This window comes from Protopterus annectens, chromosome 8.part1 (genome assembly GCF_019279795.1).
Source record: "Protopterus annectens isolate FY-2018-M chromosome 8.part1, PAN1.0, whole genome shotgun sequence".
NCBI lineage: Eukaryota > Metazoa > Chordata > Ceratodontiformes > Protopteridae > Protopterus > Protopterus annectens.
The window spans coordinates 52,883,635-52,905,066 of NC_056742.1; the positions used below are offsets into that span (position 1 = coordinate 52,883,635).

General features: G+C 41.9%; 1 protein-coding gene across 3 annotated transcripts in view; it reads right to left on the reverse strand.

The window, feature by feature from the left end:
• Positions 1-963: 963 nt before the first annotated feature.
• The window catches only part of POP4 (POP4 homolog, ribonuclease P/MRP subunit), a 220,578-nt gene continuing 200,109 nt past the window's right edge, over positions 964-21,432 (reverse strand). For all 3 annotated transcript variants that reach the window (XM_044081670.1, XM_044081669.1, XM_044081668.1), the window contains one exon: positions 964-1,484. In XM_044081670.1, the coding sequence (XP_043937605.1) occupies positions 1,348-1,484 (137 nt within the window). In that variant the 3' untranslated portion in view covers positions 964-1,347. The remainder of the gene's footprint in view (positions 1,485-21,432) is intronic.

A 21,432-nucleotide genomic window follows, 5' to 3' on the forward strand; every position in this document is an offset into this window, starting at 1 on the left:
AAATACTGTATTTTAAGCTTTTTTCTGTCCACTCCCAGTGATAACCAGTCTTTTTGCCTCACAAACAACTAAATGGGCCTTTAGCTTCCCTGTCCTACTGGCAATACTGTTGTACTTGCCATGACAACCAGCCTCTTGAAGAGAATCATCCTAGAGGCTTGAGGTGGCTTTTATGTCCAAATTCTACTCTTGCGGTTTGGCAGCATGCATGCTACCAGAGCCAGGACTAAAATGTTGGTACCAGATGCCTGTTCTATGTGCTTTGGCCTGGACCAGCTGCAGTGTAATGTGTTCATGGCAAGACAAGCATACTGTCTTTATGGTAAACATGGCCCTAAGCAGCAGTGTCCTGCTGCAATCCTACCAAAGAGATGGGTGGGCTGACCTTGTCTGCTCCCTGCCATCTCTCCTGGGCAGTTTCTACAGCACCCAAGCCTGTCACTCAAACACAGATCACCAGGAAATCAGTCTTGGCTTTATCTTTCAGTGACAGAGCTAACAGTAAAATCTAATCCTGAAAAACTTCTGTCATTAAAATTCATTTTCCCTCCTGGATTCTGTCGGTACATGGCAATTCACCAGGCTTCAAATTCTACCCTGCTAAATTCAGCAGTAGTCTTGCCAATAACTATACAAAAGGAATACACTATGGCCTCTGTTTCCCCATCTGAAATTCTGTGGCTGCAGATGTGTACCACCAAACTACACAGCCTCCACAATTTTTGTTAAGTGCTTGTCACACATTTCTACTTCATACGTCAAACTACCCCATCAATTACAAAAACATGTTTCCTCAAAATAAACTCAGCAAGCATACAATCTGAAATTCAAAGTGGAACATGTGAATAAAACTGTACTACTTGCAGTGTTCTGGAAAAACATCCATACAGAAATGCACTTGGTGGAATGTCTTGCTTATAGCACAGCATTATTAACATTTAGACATACTGGTTGCAATGTAAATGTTGTGTGCTTTCAGACCATTTTATTTAAAAAAAATTGTATGTAATTCTTTGAATTTAAAAGGAGGATTGGTCATACATATGCAATTAAACTTTTGTTCAGCTGACATTCATTTGTATTAAATGCCTTTCAGACCATAAAACAGATGAGAAACCACAAGAAAATGAACTGTTTCAGCTCACGTTTCCACATTAACTGCAAAAATTCAAACTAACAACTTCTTGAATGAGATGTTTCCACTGAGACACTGTGATCAATATATTTTCTTGCAGCAGAACTTGACCTATGATTCAGTTGACAGGCTCAGATCGCTTTCCATTACTCTGCACCAAAGAGGCAATGATATTTTTCAGAAAGGTGTGCCAAATGAAGTTGCCCCATAGATTAAAGGTCCATGCTTCCCCTCACTTTAAATTTCCTTGCAGAACGTTCACTTGCCCTAAACTGGAACTTGCTACCATAGATGTATGAAACAAATCCATCAATTTCCACACTGAACACGCTGTTACTCTTGGGAATAACTGCAGAAAGAAAGAGAATTGTTAAAATAGAAACCTTTTATACAGCTGTTAATACTCTTCTGAGCTGCATGTAAAAATATAATGTTAAGAAATTCAGCTATCTATGACCAGAAAATAAACGCATACAAAACTGGTTTGATAAGCAAAGTCCATATTTTTTTCTCAATGGCCGATATTGAATGGAAAGTGCTACTCTTAGCTGTAAACAGAACAATTTTCAACATGACTGCCTCACAATAAGTAATATCCCGTTAAAATTATGTTTACAAGAGAAATGAAAAAAAAAAAACTTTGTTCAACTCTACACTTTCAAATCTTCTTACTTAATATGACAACAAATTAAACAGAACTACTGGCAAATAAAACACATATCCACATTTCAACAAATAGGAAAGGTCAAAAAAAGGGGCTGCTAGTTATTCAAAAGTTGAATTATTAATGTCAGTGGCCTGTTGTGCTCTTCCTTCAATACAAGTTAGTGTTAACGTTTCTCTAAGCTGGCTATGTAAAACCAGATGCTATGTGAACTACTAAAATTAACTTTAGGTGTAACCATTCTTCTTGAATAGGGTATTTATCAGTACAGATTTAAGCACAGACAATGAAGATTTTTACTGAATATCCTCTGTGGTCAATATTTTTATTACTGGCTTCTGACTTAATGAAGGACATCAAAAAGACGTGCAACATTTCACAGTGCTTGTGTCTGTAATTCTATCATAATAAATTAATGGGACACCAAACTACATTTCAGTGTTTGGTTATGTGCAATTCTATCATAATAAATTGTAATTCTAATATTAAAAGACCAGCTCCATCTACAATCTGCAGTCACAAACTGGAAAAATAGAAAACGGGCTAACAAAGCAGAAAGCAAAAAGTATGCTCATCTCATGTTGCTTGCAAAAAGTACAGTTTTGTACCTACCATAAATGTAGATGTTCGAAGATCCACATTGCTGCAGTCCTTACACTTGGGTAGTCCGCTGTCCTCGGTCGGCCCGAATATCGAAGTATAAGGCTGACGTCGGTCAAGGCGCATTAGACTGACATCAGGACGTCAGGGTACAAATGCGCATGACCGACGTCATATCCTCAATCTTTTCTTGCCCCAGATGTCAGAAGACCCTAAAAAGAAAGGTCAAAACCAAAAGACAGCAAACAACCAACAAACCACCCTTGCACTAATAATATGTACAATATATACAATATACACAATATTTACAATCCAACCCACACAACCGCCTCTAACTACAGAGGGGAAGGAGGGAGGGTAAATTGGACTGCAGCAATGTGGATCTTCGAACATCTACATTTATGGTAGGTACAAAACTGTACTATGTTCTTCATCTCACATTGCTGCAGTCCTTACACTTGGGTAGAATCCCAAAGCAGAGGTAAGGGCGGATGGCAAAACTATAAAGAAGCAGGAGCTGCCAAAATGCCCTGTAAAATAGCAGTGGCAAAACCAGCCCTAGATTTAGAGTAAAGTGGAAGGTGATAATGCTTAGAGAAAGTATGCACTGAACTCCAAGTAGCTGCCTCCAAAATATCTTTAGTTGCCACCCACCTTAAAAAAGCTGTCGAAGTGGCAGTAGCCCTAGTGGAATGAGGCCTAATCCCAGCTGGAATCTCCTTGCCATGATGGGAATAACAGAAAGCAATGCAAAACCCAATCCACTTAGAAATAGTTTGTTTTGACACAGGCTTGCCCTGAGAACTCAAAGCAAAAGAAACAAATAACTGCTGAGACTGCCTGAACCCTTTAGTTCTGCTCAAATAATATCGCAACTGCCTGTGTACATCTAAAGTGTGCAAAATCTTTTCCCCTTTATTTTGGGGACTTGCATAAAAAGTAGGCAAATGAATAGTTTGGTTTAAAGCCACACTAGAAACCACTTTAGGCATAAAGGAAGGATTAGTACGTAAAGATACCCTATCCTTATGGAAAATTAAGAAAGGCTCAACCGCCATAAGGGCCTGCAATTCAGAAACCCTTCTTGCAGAGGTAATGGCCAACAAAAAAGCAGTCTTCCATGATAAATATTTCAACTCGGTAGTAGCTGCAGGCTCAAAAGGTTGTAGAGTAAGTTTCTCCAACACAAAATTGAGATCCCAAGCAGGAGTAGGAGCTCTACGTGGGGTCTTATATTCTTTGCCCCTCTAAGAAATTGCTTGAACAAAGGATGAGAAAACAATGGTGGGTCACAGTCATAGTGAGCCAAAATTGCTGCAGCATGAACCTTAATAGAAGAGAAGGACAAACCTTTGTCCAGTAACTCAGTAAGATATTGAAGAGCCACACTTAAATTAGGCTCAGAAACATCAAAATCCTTTGCTGCACTCCAAAATAAAAATCTCTTCCATTTATCTGCGTACACTTTCCTTGTACTAGGCCTTCTAGCTTCCAAAATAACATTCAAAACTTGCTGTGGAAGTTGAGACCCTCTATGGTTCAAAACAGAATATGCCAGGCTGTTAGGTGAAGAGAGTGAAGCTTGACATTGAGTAAATGACTGTTCTCCTGAGACAACAGGTGTGGAATCGAAGGCAAAGGCCATGGAGGCTCCCATACCAGACTTCTCAGTAATGGGTACCAGTGCTGTAGAGGCCAATCTGGAGCTATTAAAATCATCTTTGGCTTGTCCTGTCTTACCTTTAGAAGTACCTTTGGGAGGAGAGGCAGAGGTGGAAAGGCATACACATGAAGATTGCTCCAATTGAAAGAAAGAGCATCCACTTTCCAAGCTGTGGGATGAAACCTTTTCGTGCAAAACTTTGGCAGCTGGTGGTTTAGTGGAGAAGCGAACAGATCTATGTCTGGAGTTCCCCATGACACTGTCAATTTCTGAAATACATGAGGATCCAATTTCCACTCGTGGGGATCCATAATTCGCCTGCTCAACACATCTGCTAAGGAGTTCTGTGCTCCCGGCAGAAACCTTGCCTGAAGATTTAGCTGTAAACTGAGAGCAGTCTCCCACAAAATCATTGCTTGCCTGCATAGAGGATAAGAATCGTTCCCCTTGCTTGTTGATGTACCACATGACAGTTGTGTTGTCTGTTAGAATCAACACCTGCCCTGGAAGAAGTAAATCCTTGAAAGCTATTAATGCAAACTGGACTGCTAACATCTCCTTCAAGTTGATATGTAGATGTTGTAGTCTGGCAGGCCACTTGTCTTGTATCCACTTTCCATTTAGATGAGCTCCCCAAGCTTTGTCTGAGGCATCTGTCGTTAGAATCTGAGTCGCCTCTGGCCGGGTCACAGAGAGTCCCTTGTTTAGGTGACATTCCTGAGCCCACCACAAAAACTCCTTTTGAATGCAAGGTATTATCTGAATGACAGTGTCCAGATCCTGGCAGTGCTGTGTCCATACATTTTTGAGATACCATTGTAGCTTCCTCATATGCAGTTTGGCATTGGGAAGCACCAGAATACAAGATGCCATGAACCCCAAGGCTTGAAGGACTGTCCTTGCAGTCAGCCTGGACTGATGAGACAATTGATGAAAGTAAAGGGAAAGATTCTTTTGTTTGTCCGGGGTCAAAAGGCCATCTGGGATGCTGTATTCAGTCTTACACCCAGAAAGCACATGTCCTGAGAGGGTACTAGACTGGACTTTATTTCGTTCACAGAATACCCCAGGCATCTTAGCACTGCTATCACATATTCCAAATGATGAAGAAGCTCGTCCCTTCCTTGAGCCAGAATCAGGCAATCGTCCAAATAAGGATAGATCTGTATTCCTTTTAGCCTGAAGAAAGCTATCACTGGAGCCAGAACTTTCGTGAACACTCTGGGCGCAGTAGATAAGCCAAAGGGCAATGCAGAGAACTGATAATGAGAAGTCCCAGCCCGAAAACGCAGATACTTCCTGCAACTCAGTCTGATAGGAACATGAAGGTAAGCCTCCTTGAGATCCAAAGTTACCATCCAATGATCTTTGCCCAGCAGAGGTAAAAGCTGTTGTAACGTCAACATTTTGAACTTGGGAATGTCCAGATAAGTGTTGAGGATAGATAAATCCAAAATTGGTCTCCACGTGTTCCCCTTCTTTGGTACTAGGAACAGGCGAGAATAAAAACCTAGGCCCACTTCTGGCATAGGTACCGGCTGTATGGCCCCTATTTGAAGTAGCAGAGAAATTTGTTTGTGAGCCTCTATTCTTTGCTGAGGAGGAACGTCTGGCATGCCTTTGAAAGGAGGCAAGGTATGGAAATAAAACCTGTAACCTTGGTGTATGATATCCAATACCCATCTGTCTTGGCTAATTAAACTCCAATTTTCCTTGAAAAGTGCCAACCTTCCTCCCAAAGGTGCTGCCAGACAAGAAGGCTCTGGCAGCTGAAAAGGTAGGTCATTGGGTCTGTTTACGAAAGGACTGACCCCTGCCCTCACCCGAAGACTGTGAAGGTGAACTCCCTGTTCTAGGCCTGAAAGAGCCCTGAGCTCTGCCCCTACCACGTCTAGATCTACCCCTAGACTGGGAATCATAAGAAGGATACGTCCACCCCTTGGTAGGCCAATTTCTACTAAACTTTGGAGGCTGAACCTGCAAAAAATCTTTAACAGTCTGCACAGACTTAGCCTTGTCTTCCATTTTCTTTAAGACTGCCTCAACAGGTGAACCAAACAACACATCAGATTGTAAAGGAGCATCTAAAATCCTTGTCTTAACATGGTCAGATAAATTCTGATCCCTCAACCAGGCGTGCCTGCGAAGAACTGACCCAGTGGCAGCCACCCTAGACAAGGCCTGTACAGCATCAAAACCACATTGCAAAGAATGCTTACCCACCTGTTCAGAAACATGTACTAAATCTTGTAACTCTTTACACTCAATACCTTCCGCCAGAGCATCTACCTTAGACTTCAATTGAGAAAGTAGATAGTTTTGGTATTTCAACATGTGAAACTGGCAATTCAAAGCCCTCATAGCTAGGGTGGAAGAAGTATAGACTTTCTTTCCCCATCTATCCAAAGCCCTGGCCTCTTTATCTGGAGGAACCGGATTTTTAACAACAGAAGCCTTAACACCCTTAGGCCCCTGACTAACAGTTTCTGGGTCCGCCCTAGGACTCTTAAAAGATACTTATGAGCTTCAGGCACCCTGTAATACCTATCCGGTTTAACAGGAGCAGGAGGCAAAGAATCAGGATTAAGAGAAGCCTCCAAAACACATCTTCCACAACATCCAGAACAGGAGGTATAGCCAAAGGCCTATGCTGGGGTAAAACAAAATTCCCTAAGCCTTTTCCTGGAATCAGAGAAGTCCTGACCTTCCCACTTAAAATGCTCCCTCATGTAATGAAGAGTCTCTGGAGAAGAAAAATCCTCAGGAGGAGAAGCAGAAGGAGTAGAATCATCCACATCAGAATCAGAATAAGGAGAATACTCCTGCAAGTCTTCAGCCGAAGACTCTGAAACATCCGAAGCCTTCTCAAAACTCCCCAACTCAGGTTCCACCCTAGGTCTCTTATCAGGAGGGGGCAAAGAACCTCTAATCAAAGTAATCAAATCTTCTGCCATTTTAAGCATATGCTTCTTGGGCACAGATCCTGAAGAACTAGGAGTGACACCAACTGAAGCTAAACCTGGCCTGCCTCTGGGAGAAGCCTTGGAAACAGAAGGAGAGGGCCTAACCACCCTAGGAAGGGAGGGGAGTACAGTAACCTGAGAAGCCCCTTCAGCCTGACCCGCCTCCTGAGAGGCCACATCCTGCAATAACAAAGTCTCCCCCTGGGACTCCAGAGAAACCTCCGGCGGAACCGCCGGCTCCACCGACACCTCTAAAGAACCGGCGTCCGGTATGGACGACTCTTCTTGCCTGGGCTTAGCTGCTTTATCCTTGCGCTTCTTCGAAGAAGCGGACGCCGGAGCATCCGACGGCATATTATAATTGCACCGCTTCCCGAAGACTAACCTGGCACAATCTAACCTTCTCTTAATAGTGCGCTTATTGAATCTAGCACAAAAGCGACACCCAACAACGTCGTGCTCAGGCCCTAAACAAGGAATACACAAAGTATGATAATCTCTATGCGGTATCTGTTTCCCACAAGAAATACAGTTATTCACTTTTTCTGACATCCGGTAAACCACTGAGGCAAGAAAAAACTAAAATATTCCCCAACGGGGTACTTAGCCAACTTTGACTCGGTCTGAAACTCCGAATTCGAAAAATTTCAGAACGCCGAACGGCACTTGCAACGCTGCTTCTGCATTGGACCATGCGGCAAAAAAGACTGAGGATATGACGGTCATGCGCATTTGTACCCTGACGTCCTGATGTCAGTCTAATGCGCCTTGACCGACGTCAGCCTTATACTTTGATATTCGGGCCGACCGAGGACAGTGGACTACCCAAGTGTAAGGACTGCAGCAATGTGAGATGAAGAACATCTCATTCTGCATTACTGCTCTCATTAAAAAAAAAAATATTCCACCCTTGTCAGCTTAGTTTTTACTAAAAAAAAAAAAATCTGGTCTCCTGAAACAGCAATTTTTTGATTGTATATAGGGTGTACTTTTACATTTCAAGCAGTTAAGGAAATATGTAAGCTGCAAGACCTATGCAAAAGGACATCTAGTCCACCCTATAAAGAAACTGCCCAACCATCAGTATAGGTCTCTTATGATCTACTGTAAAACTCTTCTCTATCATGATTAAGGGAACTTTATATCAATGCACAAATTTCCCCTACAGCTATACTGCCACCAATCAACCATACTTCATGCAGAGTATGTAGTATAACCTCCTGGCAGATTATGCAGAAAGTACAGTTTTGTACCTACCATAAATGTAGATGTCCGAACTGGATAGCATCTGCAGTCATAACAACTGGGTTGTCCTGTCGTCAGGCAGCCCTTCAGTCGGCCGGATTCCAAAGTCCGGGTCCGGCTTCGGCTGATGTCGCACTTCACCCGACGTCATCTCTGTTGGTCTTCGGGTATAAAGGCATCAGCCGACGCCATTTTCCTCAGTGTTTCTTGCCCCAGATGCCAGTAGCCCTCTTGAAGGCTAAAATTTGGATAGATGCCAATGTTTCCAAATAGATAGAGGTAAACACAAAAATAAGCATGTATGTACATATATACAAACAAATACACCATAAAAGACTCCCCCCCACCAGCTAGCTATTAGGAGGGTAAACACCCTAGGAGTACCACAGAGGGAAGGAGGAGGGTAATCCTGACTGCAGATGCTATCCAGTTCGGACATCTACATTTATGGTAGGTACAAAACTGTACTATGTCCTTCATGGATGCATCTGCAGTCATAACAACTGGGTAGAATACCATAGCCAACTAGGGGAGGAGGATAAAACTAGATTATGGTGTGTTTAGGATCCCTTGCAGTACAGCAGTGGCAAACCCTGCTCAGGATCTGGAATATAGAGGCAAATTGTAATGCTTGGCAAATGTATGCACGGAGGTCCAAGTAGCCGCCTCAATAATGTCTTTGGTTGCCACTCCTCGTAAGAAGGCTGTGGTAGTGGCTGTTGCCCTTGTAGAATGAGGTCTTATGTTCTGTGGAATTGGTTTCCCATGGATGGAGTAACAGAATCGTATGCAATTTCCTATCCATTTGGAGATTGTCTGTTTGGAAATAGCTTTTCCTTCTCTTCCTGTTGCATAGGCTACAAAAAGTTGGTCAGTCTTTCTGCTACTTTTTGTTCTGTCCAAGTAGTAGCGTAACTGTCTATGTACATCCAAGGTATGTAGTATTCTTTCCCCTCTGTTTTGTGGGTTGGGAAAGAAGGTAGGTAGGTGGATTGCCTGGTTTAAAGACACTCTGGATACCACCTTAGGCATAAATGTAGGATTAGTCCTCATGGATACTCTATCTTGGTGGAAGATTAGGAAGGGTTGCACTGCCATTAAGGCCTGCTGTGGCTGTGTTGCTGTAGTGGCAGAGGTTGTGTCTGTGCCTCTGTTGTTACCTTGCCACTGTCGTTCTCTGTAGGCACCTCCTCTGGATTGGTTTCTGCCTCTGGAACGTCTATTCCTGCCCCTTTGAGATCTTGTGGAGTCAGGAAAGGACCAATTTTTGGCAGGCCAGTTCCTGCTAAACCTTGGGGGTTGAACCTGCAAGAAATCTTTAACCGTTTGAACAGATTTTGCCTTTTCTTCCATTTTCTTCATAACCTGCTGGGTAGGTGTACCAAACAAACTTGTCTTATCCATAGGAGCATCTAGCAACTTAGCTTTAACATGATCCGGTAAAGCTTGCTCCTTAAGCCATGCATGCCTTCTTATCACTGTGCCAGTCATGGCTGATCTAAATGAAGCCTCCAGTGCATCATAGCCACATTTTAAGGAATGGTTACTAACCTGTTGTATGTTATTTACCATTTCTAATACATATTTCTTATCAAGAGATTCATCAGTGGTTAGCTTTTTAGTTAACTGATCAAGCATAAACTCTTGGTATTGTATCATGTGAAACTGACAGTTTAAAGCTCTAGCTGAGAGAGTAGCAGAAGTGTAGACCTTTTTGCCCCATCTGTCTAATGACCTTGCTTCCCTTTCAGAAGGAATAGGATTTTTAGCTGTGGTCGCGGCTACTGCCTTGGGACCCTGGGATATAGTTTCGGGGTCTGCAAGTGGAGCCTTGTAAAGGTGGTGATGAGTGTCTGGCACCCTGTAAAATCTGTCTGGTTTGGCAGGGGCTGGAGGTAAAGAATCTGGTGCGGAGCAGACATCATTGAAAGCATCATCCACCACAGAGAGAACAGGAGGTATAGCTAAGGGCCTGTGCTGTGGAAGGTGCAGAAAGGTCCTAAGTCTTTTTCTGGAGTCTGAAAAATCCTGTTGCTGCCATTGGAACTGCTCTCGCATGGCATGTAAGGTTTCCCCAAAGGAGAATTCTTCTGGTGGGGAAGCAGCTGGAATGGATTCTTCAGCATCAGAGTCTTCAAAATTGGAGAAAGGAGCCTCTGGCTGGTCAGTTATGTCTGATTCATCGGCGGAGTCATCAGAGGACACTGGCTCAGGGGGCTCTGCCCTAGGTCTCTTCTCTGGGGGCTGAGAGGCCCTGTCTGGGTGAGATTGAGATCCTCTAAGTAATGAAATTAAATCTTCTGCCAGAGTAAGCATTTGAGAACTAGAGGAGGGCCTGGTTGTAGGGGCTTTAACAGGCCCTGTTTTAGTAGCCTTGGCTGCTTTAGCCCTGGCGAAGGCCTTAATGGACATGGCTGCTGGAGGCCTAGCAGCACCACGTGCTGGGGTAGAGACATCCAAGGGAATGGTGTCTGATAAGTCAGTGGCAACCACCGTAGTGGATAAAATTTCTGAGGCCGATTCAAGAATGGTAGCAGGGGCCTCAGTTGTAGAGATAGATTCAGCTGTACTTTGATCAGTTTTCTCGGTTTCGGCCGAAACCGAGACACTTGCGGTTTGCTTAACCATGGTTTCAGCCGAAACCGCGGACCGCGAGTGTCGGTCTTTATCTTTGCGTTTTTTGGTAGATTGGGAAGTCGGAGGATCCGACGGCATAATGTACGCAAAATCAGAACCAAAAACTGTTCAGCAAACTCCGACCCGGCGCCTAAGCGTTCGTCGGTTGAAAGAAGCACAGGCCGAACAGGCTGCTACGTCGTGGGCTGGGCCTAAACAAGGCAGACAGTAAGAGTGGAAATCTTTATGAGGTATTTGTTTCCCACAGGTTAAACAATTATTAACTTTTTCTGACATCGGCTGAGGCAAGAAAGAGTCCCCAACGGGGTACTTAGCTTTAGAAGTCTTGAGTAGTATTCGGTAGAAGTAATCTCTGGATCCGACCGACCGGCACTTGCGAACAGCTTCTGCTTGGCGCCACGGCAAGAAAGACTGAGGAAAATGGCGTTGGCTGATGCCTTTATACCCGAAGACCAACAGAGATGACGTCGGGTGAAGTGCGACATCAGCCGAAGCCGGACCCGGACTTTGGAATCCGGCCGACTGAAGGGCTGCCTGACGACAGGACAACCCAGTTGTTATGACTGCAGATGCATCCATGAAGGACATCAGCAAGATACACATCCACAACATGATAAAAGTGCTGAGAGACTTTTGAAGGTACTAAGGTAAAGATCTACATCTGAGGGATATTTGCTTAAAGATGAATCATTTCAACCAGTGACAGAAGATCTAGTTGAAAATGTTAACTGCACAAATCTTCACCATTCTAAACAAACTTGCAAAACACAGATCATATGCACCCCCCATACCTTCTGCCAATTATATATACCAACTTAGAAACTGCATTACAGCTGGGAAACAACAGATCTTAGTTTTCTGATACATCAATTGTTCGATGTTTAGATGGTAGACCAATAGTGTAGAAGACCATTTAAAATGGACCCATGACAGCACATCTTGGAAGATGCATAAATGGCTGACATACAGAGATAAGTTATAGTGATGATTTTGTTGCCATCATGTGGAGAAGGACTAGCCACCTCTCCACTTGGCACTCACCTGAAAGCAGTAAGAAAATGTGCTTGAACAAGCCAGCTACTGGCAGGGCAAAACAGGTTTATACAGGTTCCAGAAACTGCAAATAAAAATCCTTAGATCAGAAACTTAATCCAAGTCCATCTAAAAAGTGTGTGCGTGTGTGTGTGTCAGAGGTGGTGGTCAATGGCATATGAGGAGTGCCAATGGATATACAGTCATATAACATGTGGTGATTGTGACAGAAAGCCAGTTTTATGGAAGTCAATTCATAAGATAAAAACTTAAAGAATACCACACACCAAAACAGGAATGGTGGTGGTGAGATGCATCATAGCACTGTAGTCATCAGATGCCACATCTATCAAAACCTCTAAGGCAGCTCTGAGCCAAATTATCTAGTACTGTAGTGACATGCCACAACAATGAATGACCATTTCTAACATGGTGTAACTTGCTGTATCAACTTTATTATCTAGTACTATAGTGACATGCCACAACAATGAATGACCATTTCTAACATGGTGTAACTTGCTGTATCAACTTTATACGAAAAGTTGTGCATAGTGCAAAGTTTTATTTCCATTCATTTGCTCATTTAATCTATTAAATTTAATGATTTGTTGATTGGGGTAAAGTACTAATCCACAAGGGACTGATTTTAGATACAGTCCAGATAAACAGCACAAAGCTCTAAATATAAACAAACATGAAATACATAAATTACATGCACTCTCTCACATATATTCATATACAGATGTATATCATACGAATGAGATATCTGGTTTTGAAATGACTGAAAGCCCATTTTGCTGCTTGACTATTTGGTTGAAAGTCTATTTCATTAAATGTGGTACAAACTACATATAGTTCTGCATATTTTACTTCTATATTACTACAGCAAATGAAGACGCTTTATGTACAGATCGCAACAATCAACAAATGATCATTGCAGATGTGACTTCTATTTGTGTACTGGCACTGATTTGCCGAGTGCAATACTTCATCTTTTCTCCATAAATATACAAACTTCACAGTCAATCAGTTAAGCAAAATGAGCTGGGGCAAAACCCCACATGGAGGTACAGCATAGCTTGTCCTCTACAAAAAACTTTCTAAAAACTATTTCCCTTGGATGATTTTAACTGTATGAAGTTTCAAATCATGTGAAAGTCAATTAAACAGTTTTAATAAAAACAGCCTTTCCAATATTTTGAATGACTGAATTGTCTTTCAATGAAACTGAAGTCTCTGCTCGACTTACAAAGCCATGTCTGACCCAGCTCTGCTAGAAATGCTACATCTAAAGAAAGCCCAATCCCCCTGCACCACATGCTCCAGAGACCTTAACCCCATTTCCACAATCAACAGAACATGCTGGAGGGATAGGTTCATAACCCAGACACTGCTCATGCTCTGGAATAAACTTCCCATACATGTCAAGCAGAGTACCTCACTGGCCCTCTTCAAGAAAATCTTGATGAGTGGATGGGAAATAGAAATTTCACCCCAGGTAGAACTCCAGTGGCTCTACTTGACAGAGGCAATGGGAATTAACGTCAGGCGGCACGATGCCAGGGCACTTCTATGGGGTTGGCTTATAAAGGCTCCAGGGTCATTAGTCTAGTACACCCCTATGATATTCATCCAACTGTTCTACAACATGTGAATTTGTTTGTGAGCACATCACATACAACTACTAGGGATAATCAGTGGGAGCACAGCAGTCTCGTATCCGAGATGAAAATATTTTGCTTTCCACCATTCCTTGCTTTTTTTATGGAGGTTTCTGAATATGTTCATAGGCTAGCTGCCTTTGTGGTTCATTTTAAACCTAGCCAATTTTATTTAGAAGTGAGGATCAAATCTTGTACCTTGTCAGTGAACATCTTAACAATTATGCCAATTCCCAGCCTTTTGCTTTGAGCTTTTACAGTTCCACCAAAACAAGAGGCGATAGATAGTGGATTCTGGACCTTTTCTGATTAAAGCCAATCTGTAAAATACTATTACCATAAATACTTCAAATTAAACAAAGTGCAGATTATTTTTGTTACAATCTAAACCACCACTTTTAAATGAATTATGTAATTTATGGACTACTTACGCTTTAAGGAACTTCTCATCTTCTATCCTAGCACAGTATGGACTCCAAGAAGGTTTATTCAGCATTCAGTACTTATTACTTTTTTTTTTTTTTTTTTTTTACATTTTTTTCTCCCTGCCCTGTGACCATCAAATTCCCCACTCCCCATTTGCTCAATCAGTCCATTTATTCCTTCCAGGGGTAGAAGCCAATCAGAAAACACGACTGCCACTTAAACATGGGCAGGGGTTGGGTAACTGTAGGCTCTCACCCTTCTGCACGTCCAGTGCCTACAATCAGTGTCAGTGAGGGTGCATCACTTGCTTCTGCTTCCCCAAGTAATGCAACACCTCAAGGCAGCCCCCCACCCCCCTTTAAGCCAGTACTCCTTTGGTATTTCTGGTCTCCAATAAGATTGTGATAATTATACCTAGAACTCAGACATGTGCCCCCCCACCAAAAAAAAGAAAGAAAACCCATCAAATCTGAATCACACACACACACACACACACACACACACACACACACACACACACACACACACACACACACACACACACACACACACACACACACACACACACACACACCAATTTCATTCACTAAAAAACAACCATTAAGCACAGTTATAGCTTACAGATGGAGCATGATTTTGTGTATAATTAGATACACATTTAACTGCATAAAACATTTTTATTAACATCTGTTGTTGAAAATTTAACTAGCACTTTTTTTTTCCTCAAGAGCTGAAATCGCTAATAAGAGGCAGCCTCTATGTGAAAACAAATGTAACAGAGTATGAGGCTAGAATCAGAGGACTACCAGTCACTAAATATTAGACAATTTCAGAAAATGCATTTTTGATATAGCTACCCTCATTCTGTTGTCGTTCAACAGAAGTGTGTGATAAGTTCTGTACAAAAGAAAAAAAATACCTGCACTCTCTCTCAGCTTTGTGCGGAGGTAAAGTTTGCAAAGTCATCAAAAACCAAGAAGACATAAAATGATTTAACTTCACTGGCTACCTTTGTCCTTACTATCACAGTCCCTGGATGGCTATTGAACCTAGTTATCCATCCCCTTTCCTGTAAAATTGCATAACATTATGAAATGCAATTCTGTTGGGCACTGCCAAAAATGTCAGTGGAATAAGAGCACACAAGAGGGAAAAAAAAAAAAAATGCTGTGAGTATAATGGAGAGTCCAGCCAAGCTGGCTGCATAAATTCAAAGCTGTGGACAGAGCTTGCATAAATTTTGATAAGGAGTTCCCAGGGGAGGAGAGGAAAAAAAAACATAAAGAGCAACAAATAAGCATGAAAAAAGATCCTTTTAAAGGTGCAAATGAAAAAGTGTGCATTTCATGAGCTCCTTGAAACAGCAAAGTGTACAGGTTAAAGAGAAAGATCTGGGGGAAGATAAAGCGGCAATTAAAGCTGAGCTGCAATAATATGCTTTCAGAATGCAAGAACTAAAACATAATAAGACAAGGAGAAGAGATCATCTTGAAATTTCTCAAGAAGGAGCAACATCGGGATAACTGGAATACAAGCAAGTGGGCATCAGCGAACTGGATCCGTCTGTAATGCAGGAGAGATTAGTAATATCAGGAAATTGAGAGAGACTAATGGAAAGGATACAGAGAGTAGGACAGTGGAAAGCAGCACAGCAGTCCCAGGCATGTTTTGGCATTTTTGCAATCTGTAGCTTTTAAAGACAACAAAATGTAATGCAGCAAACAAAAATGTTTAAAGCTGGTTGAGTTTTACCACTTTAAAAGAGAAGGAAAACTATGTTGGAGGTATTCGATGAACCAAGAACAAACAGATCATCTGCATGGATTAAACACCTTGCAATTCTGCAAGTACAGCTGGAGGGGGAATTTTTCTGGCTACACAATTTGAAGGATGTTCAAAAGTTTGTGAGAGCTCAGTGAGAAGATGGGGTGTCAGATGTTCCAGGGGACTTAAAAGTGAGCTACTGGACAAGCAAGGGACTAAAAGTGGACAAAAGCATTTCTAATGGATGGCAGAGTCAAAGAGGTAGAAGGCAGGAATACACAGAAAATAAATATGACAACAGCAAGAGAAGCAATAAATAAGGGAAGGAATGGACAATGAATAACCAAGTAACTTTGGGCAGGGCAGGATGGATGTATTAAATGAAACGGATCTTTACCTTACAAAGCATGTAGCAGGCAAAATTAAAACAACTTTATGAACAATGGGAGGAAATGATTCAATTCTCAGGTCAGTGATGGGTGATCCACTGAAAGGGGAACAAGCTTCTAAGGTATGATATACATTTTCTCAACTTAAATGATGCACAATGGATATCAAAACTTCAGTAAACATATGATTAAGTCCAAGAAGTAATAGTTGATGTAACAAGTTGTGGACATGAAAAGGAACATATCATTAGAAACAGGAAAAGAAGGTGAAGAACAACCAACAAATATGAAATAAAGAAATGATTGTGGATAAGTATAAGAAACAGCTATAAGACTGCAAAGTTTGAATGGAAATGCTATGATATGAAAAGACTGGCATGAAAGGCGTTTGCTAACTATGCACATGCAACGGCCAAAGGCAGGAATCCAGAGGCTAGCAAAGCGGACATGAATGAGGCAGTACTAAAAGAACTGGGGATGTATGAAGTGGAATGAAAGCAACCTCAAAAAAAGAGAAACAGAAGGATGGGGGAGATAATCACTTGGAAGAAAAAAAGTCTTGAGAAGTGGATAGCTCCAGAGGAAGACTTGGTATGCACATAAGGATGGTGGGGAATTATTTAAAACAATGGTATCCTGTACTAATTCCTCCAGATACCCAGTGGTGGATCTAATTTGCATTCTTTTGCTGGGTCTCAAAGTACTAAGACGGCAAGAGGAAAAAGGAACAGGCAGGAAAGGAATGAAAAAGGAAGTGGATGGCAACCTGTAGGAAGTGGAAGAGGTCAGGGAGGCAAAAGACCAATCAGATCTAGGAAGTGATAAGTGAAACCATCGACTAACTTAAAGAAAAATGAGAAAGAATTGGGAAATGGAGGAAGGATGGAAGGAGTTCCAGGGTACTGACAGAAGGTAATTCAGGCAGTGAGGCACAAGCAGAAAGTACAAAGAGAAAGAGCGAGATATCAAAAGAGTACTGCACAGATGGTATCTCTATTCCACAAGCTTGGTAAAAATGCAGAAAGGAAGATCATAGATGCTAGAAGTGGTTTTGCAGGAAGAGGCAGGAATGGTACACATGTTCTAGGAGGCATGTTCAAAAGAGTTGGTTAAGACATATTTCAAAAGGAAGCAGAGCCTATTTGGAAATTCTGCATATGGCTTTTTCCCTTGGTAATAATACTGTATTTTACCTTATTAAACTCAGTAGTCACAATCTGTATATTTTTAGTACTGTATAACTCAAGTTGATGAAGAAATTCAAGTATATGTACTTTATATATTGCATGGACTTTTGTTTGTCTTTATTTATTTAGTTTAAAGCGGAGCTCATCTCCCCGGGCCTCTACTGAAAATGGACATGTATCCAGTTAGACTAGCCCGGTCAACAAATGTAAAATAAAAATAAAAAATAAAAGGAGACATCAGAAAAATAAATTAACATTATCAGATTGCAGAGTACTGAAGTTAAAACCATCATTACTTGCTGGAAGGAGACAAATCAGTACAAGAGGATAAACTACAACTGTTTCTTGACAGGGGTAGAAAATAGCAAAATCCGACTAGAATGAGGAAAGGATGGGAGGGAAAATAGAAAAAAGCAATGGAAAGAGGTGCAAGCATTCTATACAAGTGAAAATCATATCAGGAGGAAGGACAAGGTGACCACAAAAGGAATACAAGGGTGGGAGAGAATAGGGAAAGTGTAGGAAATGAACCAGCTAACCACTTATGAAAAATGGTGTACATGCATGAAGACTTCCCATGAATATACTGTATGGAGTTGATAAAGTTGCAAAAACACACACACACACACACAAAGCAACATCACACAGTCAGGTGGTATATTGTTCTGGCACTAAAACACCGAGTAAGTACAGTTCTGTAAAATCTTACCATAACAATAGATGTCTTTCTCTACTATGTTGCAGTATTCTTAACTGAAGGGATCTCCTGCCAAGAATTGCCCAACATCCGACCAGTATACCAAAGCCTTTAGATTTCATAGGTAACATACATTGCATGTATGCTCCCTACCTTGAGCAAAAAGGTGACATATGAATGCAAAAACTCAGAAATGAATTATACCAGTAGGAACAAAATAGTCTTATGGTCAAGGAAAGCACACATACATCCAGAAGAATAAGGTACAGAAAGAAAATGAAAGCTCCTTGGCCAACAGGGTAAAAAAAAGATGGGGGGGGGCAAGAGTCATAACAGTGAAAAGAAGGACATATACTTTTATGGTAAAATTTTACACAACTATACTATGTTCTTTTATATCACTATTGCAGTATTCTTCACCGAAGACAGAGTGCAAGAGCCAAGAGAAAAATTGGGAGAAGGAAGGTGGAGAACAGCCTTCTACAAAGCCATGCAGAATAGCCCTGGGCAAAACCTGCCCTGGCCCTGGAAACAACATCCAATTTGAAGTACTTACTAAAAGTAAGAACAGAGGACCAAGTGTCAACTTCAAGGAGGGAATTATTGTTCAAACCCTTGAAAAGGACACCAGAAGAAGCAACTACACTAGCTGAATGTGTCTTTACAGATGAAGACAGACATTTGCCATGAAAGCAATAACACAAGGAAATGGCCTTCGAGATCCAAGAAGAGACATGCATGGAATCTGCTACACAAAGTCCTGGGATGAAAAGAAAACCATTGCTCAGATTTGCAAATAAACTTTGTTTTATCCAAATAATATCAGAGTCTATGCAACTTCAAGATGTACAGAACCTTTTAACTGGCAGACTCTGGAGAAGGGAAAAAGGAAGGAGGTTGAACAGACATTAAGGGGAACAACCTCGGTCATAAACGAAGGATTAGGACAAAGGCACCCGGTCTCTGAAAAACTAAAAAGGAAGAATGACCATAAAAGCCTGAAGCTCAGACAAGCTCTTGGCCAAAGTAAGAGCCAAAAGTAAAATTCTTCCAAGTACAAATTTGCAATGAAGCTGAAATAGTAGGTTTAAAAGGTGCCTGACTCAATTTAAGAACAAAACTGAGGGCCCAAGAAAGAGAAATCTGTTTTCTTGGGGGCCTGATATAAAGAACGCCTTAAAAAATTCACACAGAGGCTAAAGGAGGATTCAAGGGTAAACAAGCAGAGATAGCTGACAGGCAAGCTTTGTGCGAATAAAATGCCAAGTCAGCGTAAGGCAAATTACACAAATAAAGAGAAGAACCCCCAAACTGAAAAAGGATCCAGGTGGTGAGAGCGGCACCAAACAAAATCTTTTCCATTTAGATATATATGATTTTCTGGTAGTTGGTTTCCTGGCCTTCTGCAGAACCTGAAGCATGTCCTCAGAAAACAGGTACCTAAAATGGATCAAAATCTGAAGAGTGAACAGGTGAGGATGGACAACAGATCCTTTGTCTTGTGTGATACTTTCCAACCGGTGAGGCAGCTTTGGTGGGTCAAAAGGGTGGTACCAACAAGATTTTTTGAGAATCCTGCTTGATCTTGTGTAGAACTCTTGGCAGCAGAGGAAGGGGAGGAAAAGCATACAGAAACATTCCCTTCCATGGAAAAGACAGGGCTGTCCACTTTCCAAGTCAGGGAACTTGCTATTCTTGAACAGAACAGAAGAAGAAGATGCCTGTTCAGAGGAGAGGCAAAAATATCTACCAGAGGAATACCCCACCAATGTACAATGTCCAGGAACACATCTGTGTGAAGCATCCATTCGTGATTCTCTGTTCTGGACCTGCTCAGAGTCTCTACCAACATATTGTGTCCTACCTACAGTGTCACTGACTACTTTTAGCCTGATCCCAAGCCTAAAGAGCTAGTCTGCAAAAGAGACCATACCTCGTACCCTCTTGCTTGTTTGTGCCGCATCACGTTAATATTATCTATGAAGACTTTCAGGGGGGGCCAGGGAGAAAAAGGGAATAAAGGGTCTGTAGAGCCTGAAGCAAAGCCCTCATCTTTTACACTGTTACACTGATACGGTCTGAACTCTGATGAAGACAGCCACAAGAAGTGCCCCACCCTAGGTCGAAGGCATCCATAAACAGTTCTTGAGTAGGAAATGCAGCATGAAAGGGCAGTACTGGGTTGTGAGAAATTTGCTGAATTCACCACTGGAGCTAGAGGTTGAGGCAAGGAAGTAAAGGAAAGTACAGTTTTGTACCTACCATAAATGTAGATGCTACCATAAATGTAGATGTTCGAGTGCTAATACAGCTGCAGTCATAACAGTAGATGCTACCATAAATGTAGATGTTCGAGTGCTAATACAGCTGCAGTCATAACAGATGGGTTTTCCTGCCGTCAGGCGGGTCCTCGGTAGGCCGAATTCCAAAGTCTAGGTCCGGCGTCGGATGTCGTCGCTTCTTCCCTGACGTCAGTGTGACAGGGGTATAAAAGAACCAGCCAATGCCATTTTCTTCAGTTTTTCTTGCCCCAGATGTCAGGTGCCCCCAGAAGGAAGGCAATACATAAATTTATGTAATAATGCAATGCAATATAATCAAAAAACAGTAGTTGCAAGCAAATACACCATAAAAGAATACCCCAATCAGGTTGTATGAGGAGGTGTTAGCCATTAGGCCTGTCCCAAGAGGGGAAGGAGGGAGGGAAACCTGGACTGCAGCTGTATTAGCACTCTAACATCTACATTTATGGTAGGTACAAAACTGTACTATATTCATCGTGCAACAGCTGCAGTCATAACAGATGGGTAGAATCCCAAAGCTAAAAAGGGGGTGGTAGGCACTAGGTGGAACTAGGAGGAGCCAGGATGCCCTACAAGACTGCAGTGGCAAAGCCTGCTCTAGATTTGGAGTATAATGGTAGGTGATAGTGATTGGAGAAAGTATGTACAGAACTCCAAGTGGCTGCTTCCAAAATATCTTTGGTAGGAACCCCCCTGAGGAAAGCTGCAGAGGTAGCTGTAGCCCTTGTGGAGTGAGATCGGATGCCTACAGGTACAGTTTTACCATGAAAAAAGAGTAACAAAAGCGTATGCAGTGGGCTATCCATTTTGAGATAGTCTGTTTGGAAATAGGCTTCCCTTGAGCTCCAGTAGCATAGGACACAGAGTTGCTCTGATTTTCTGAAAGGCTTTGTTATGTCCAAATAATAACGTAGTTGTCTGTGAATGTCCAAGGAATGTAGTAGTCTCTCCCCTTTGTTTTGAGGATTAGGGTAAATGGTAGGCAAGTGGATAGCCTGATTCAAGTCTACCCTGGATACTACCTTTGGCATAAAGGAAGGATTGGTTCGTAAGGAAACTCTGTCCT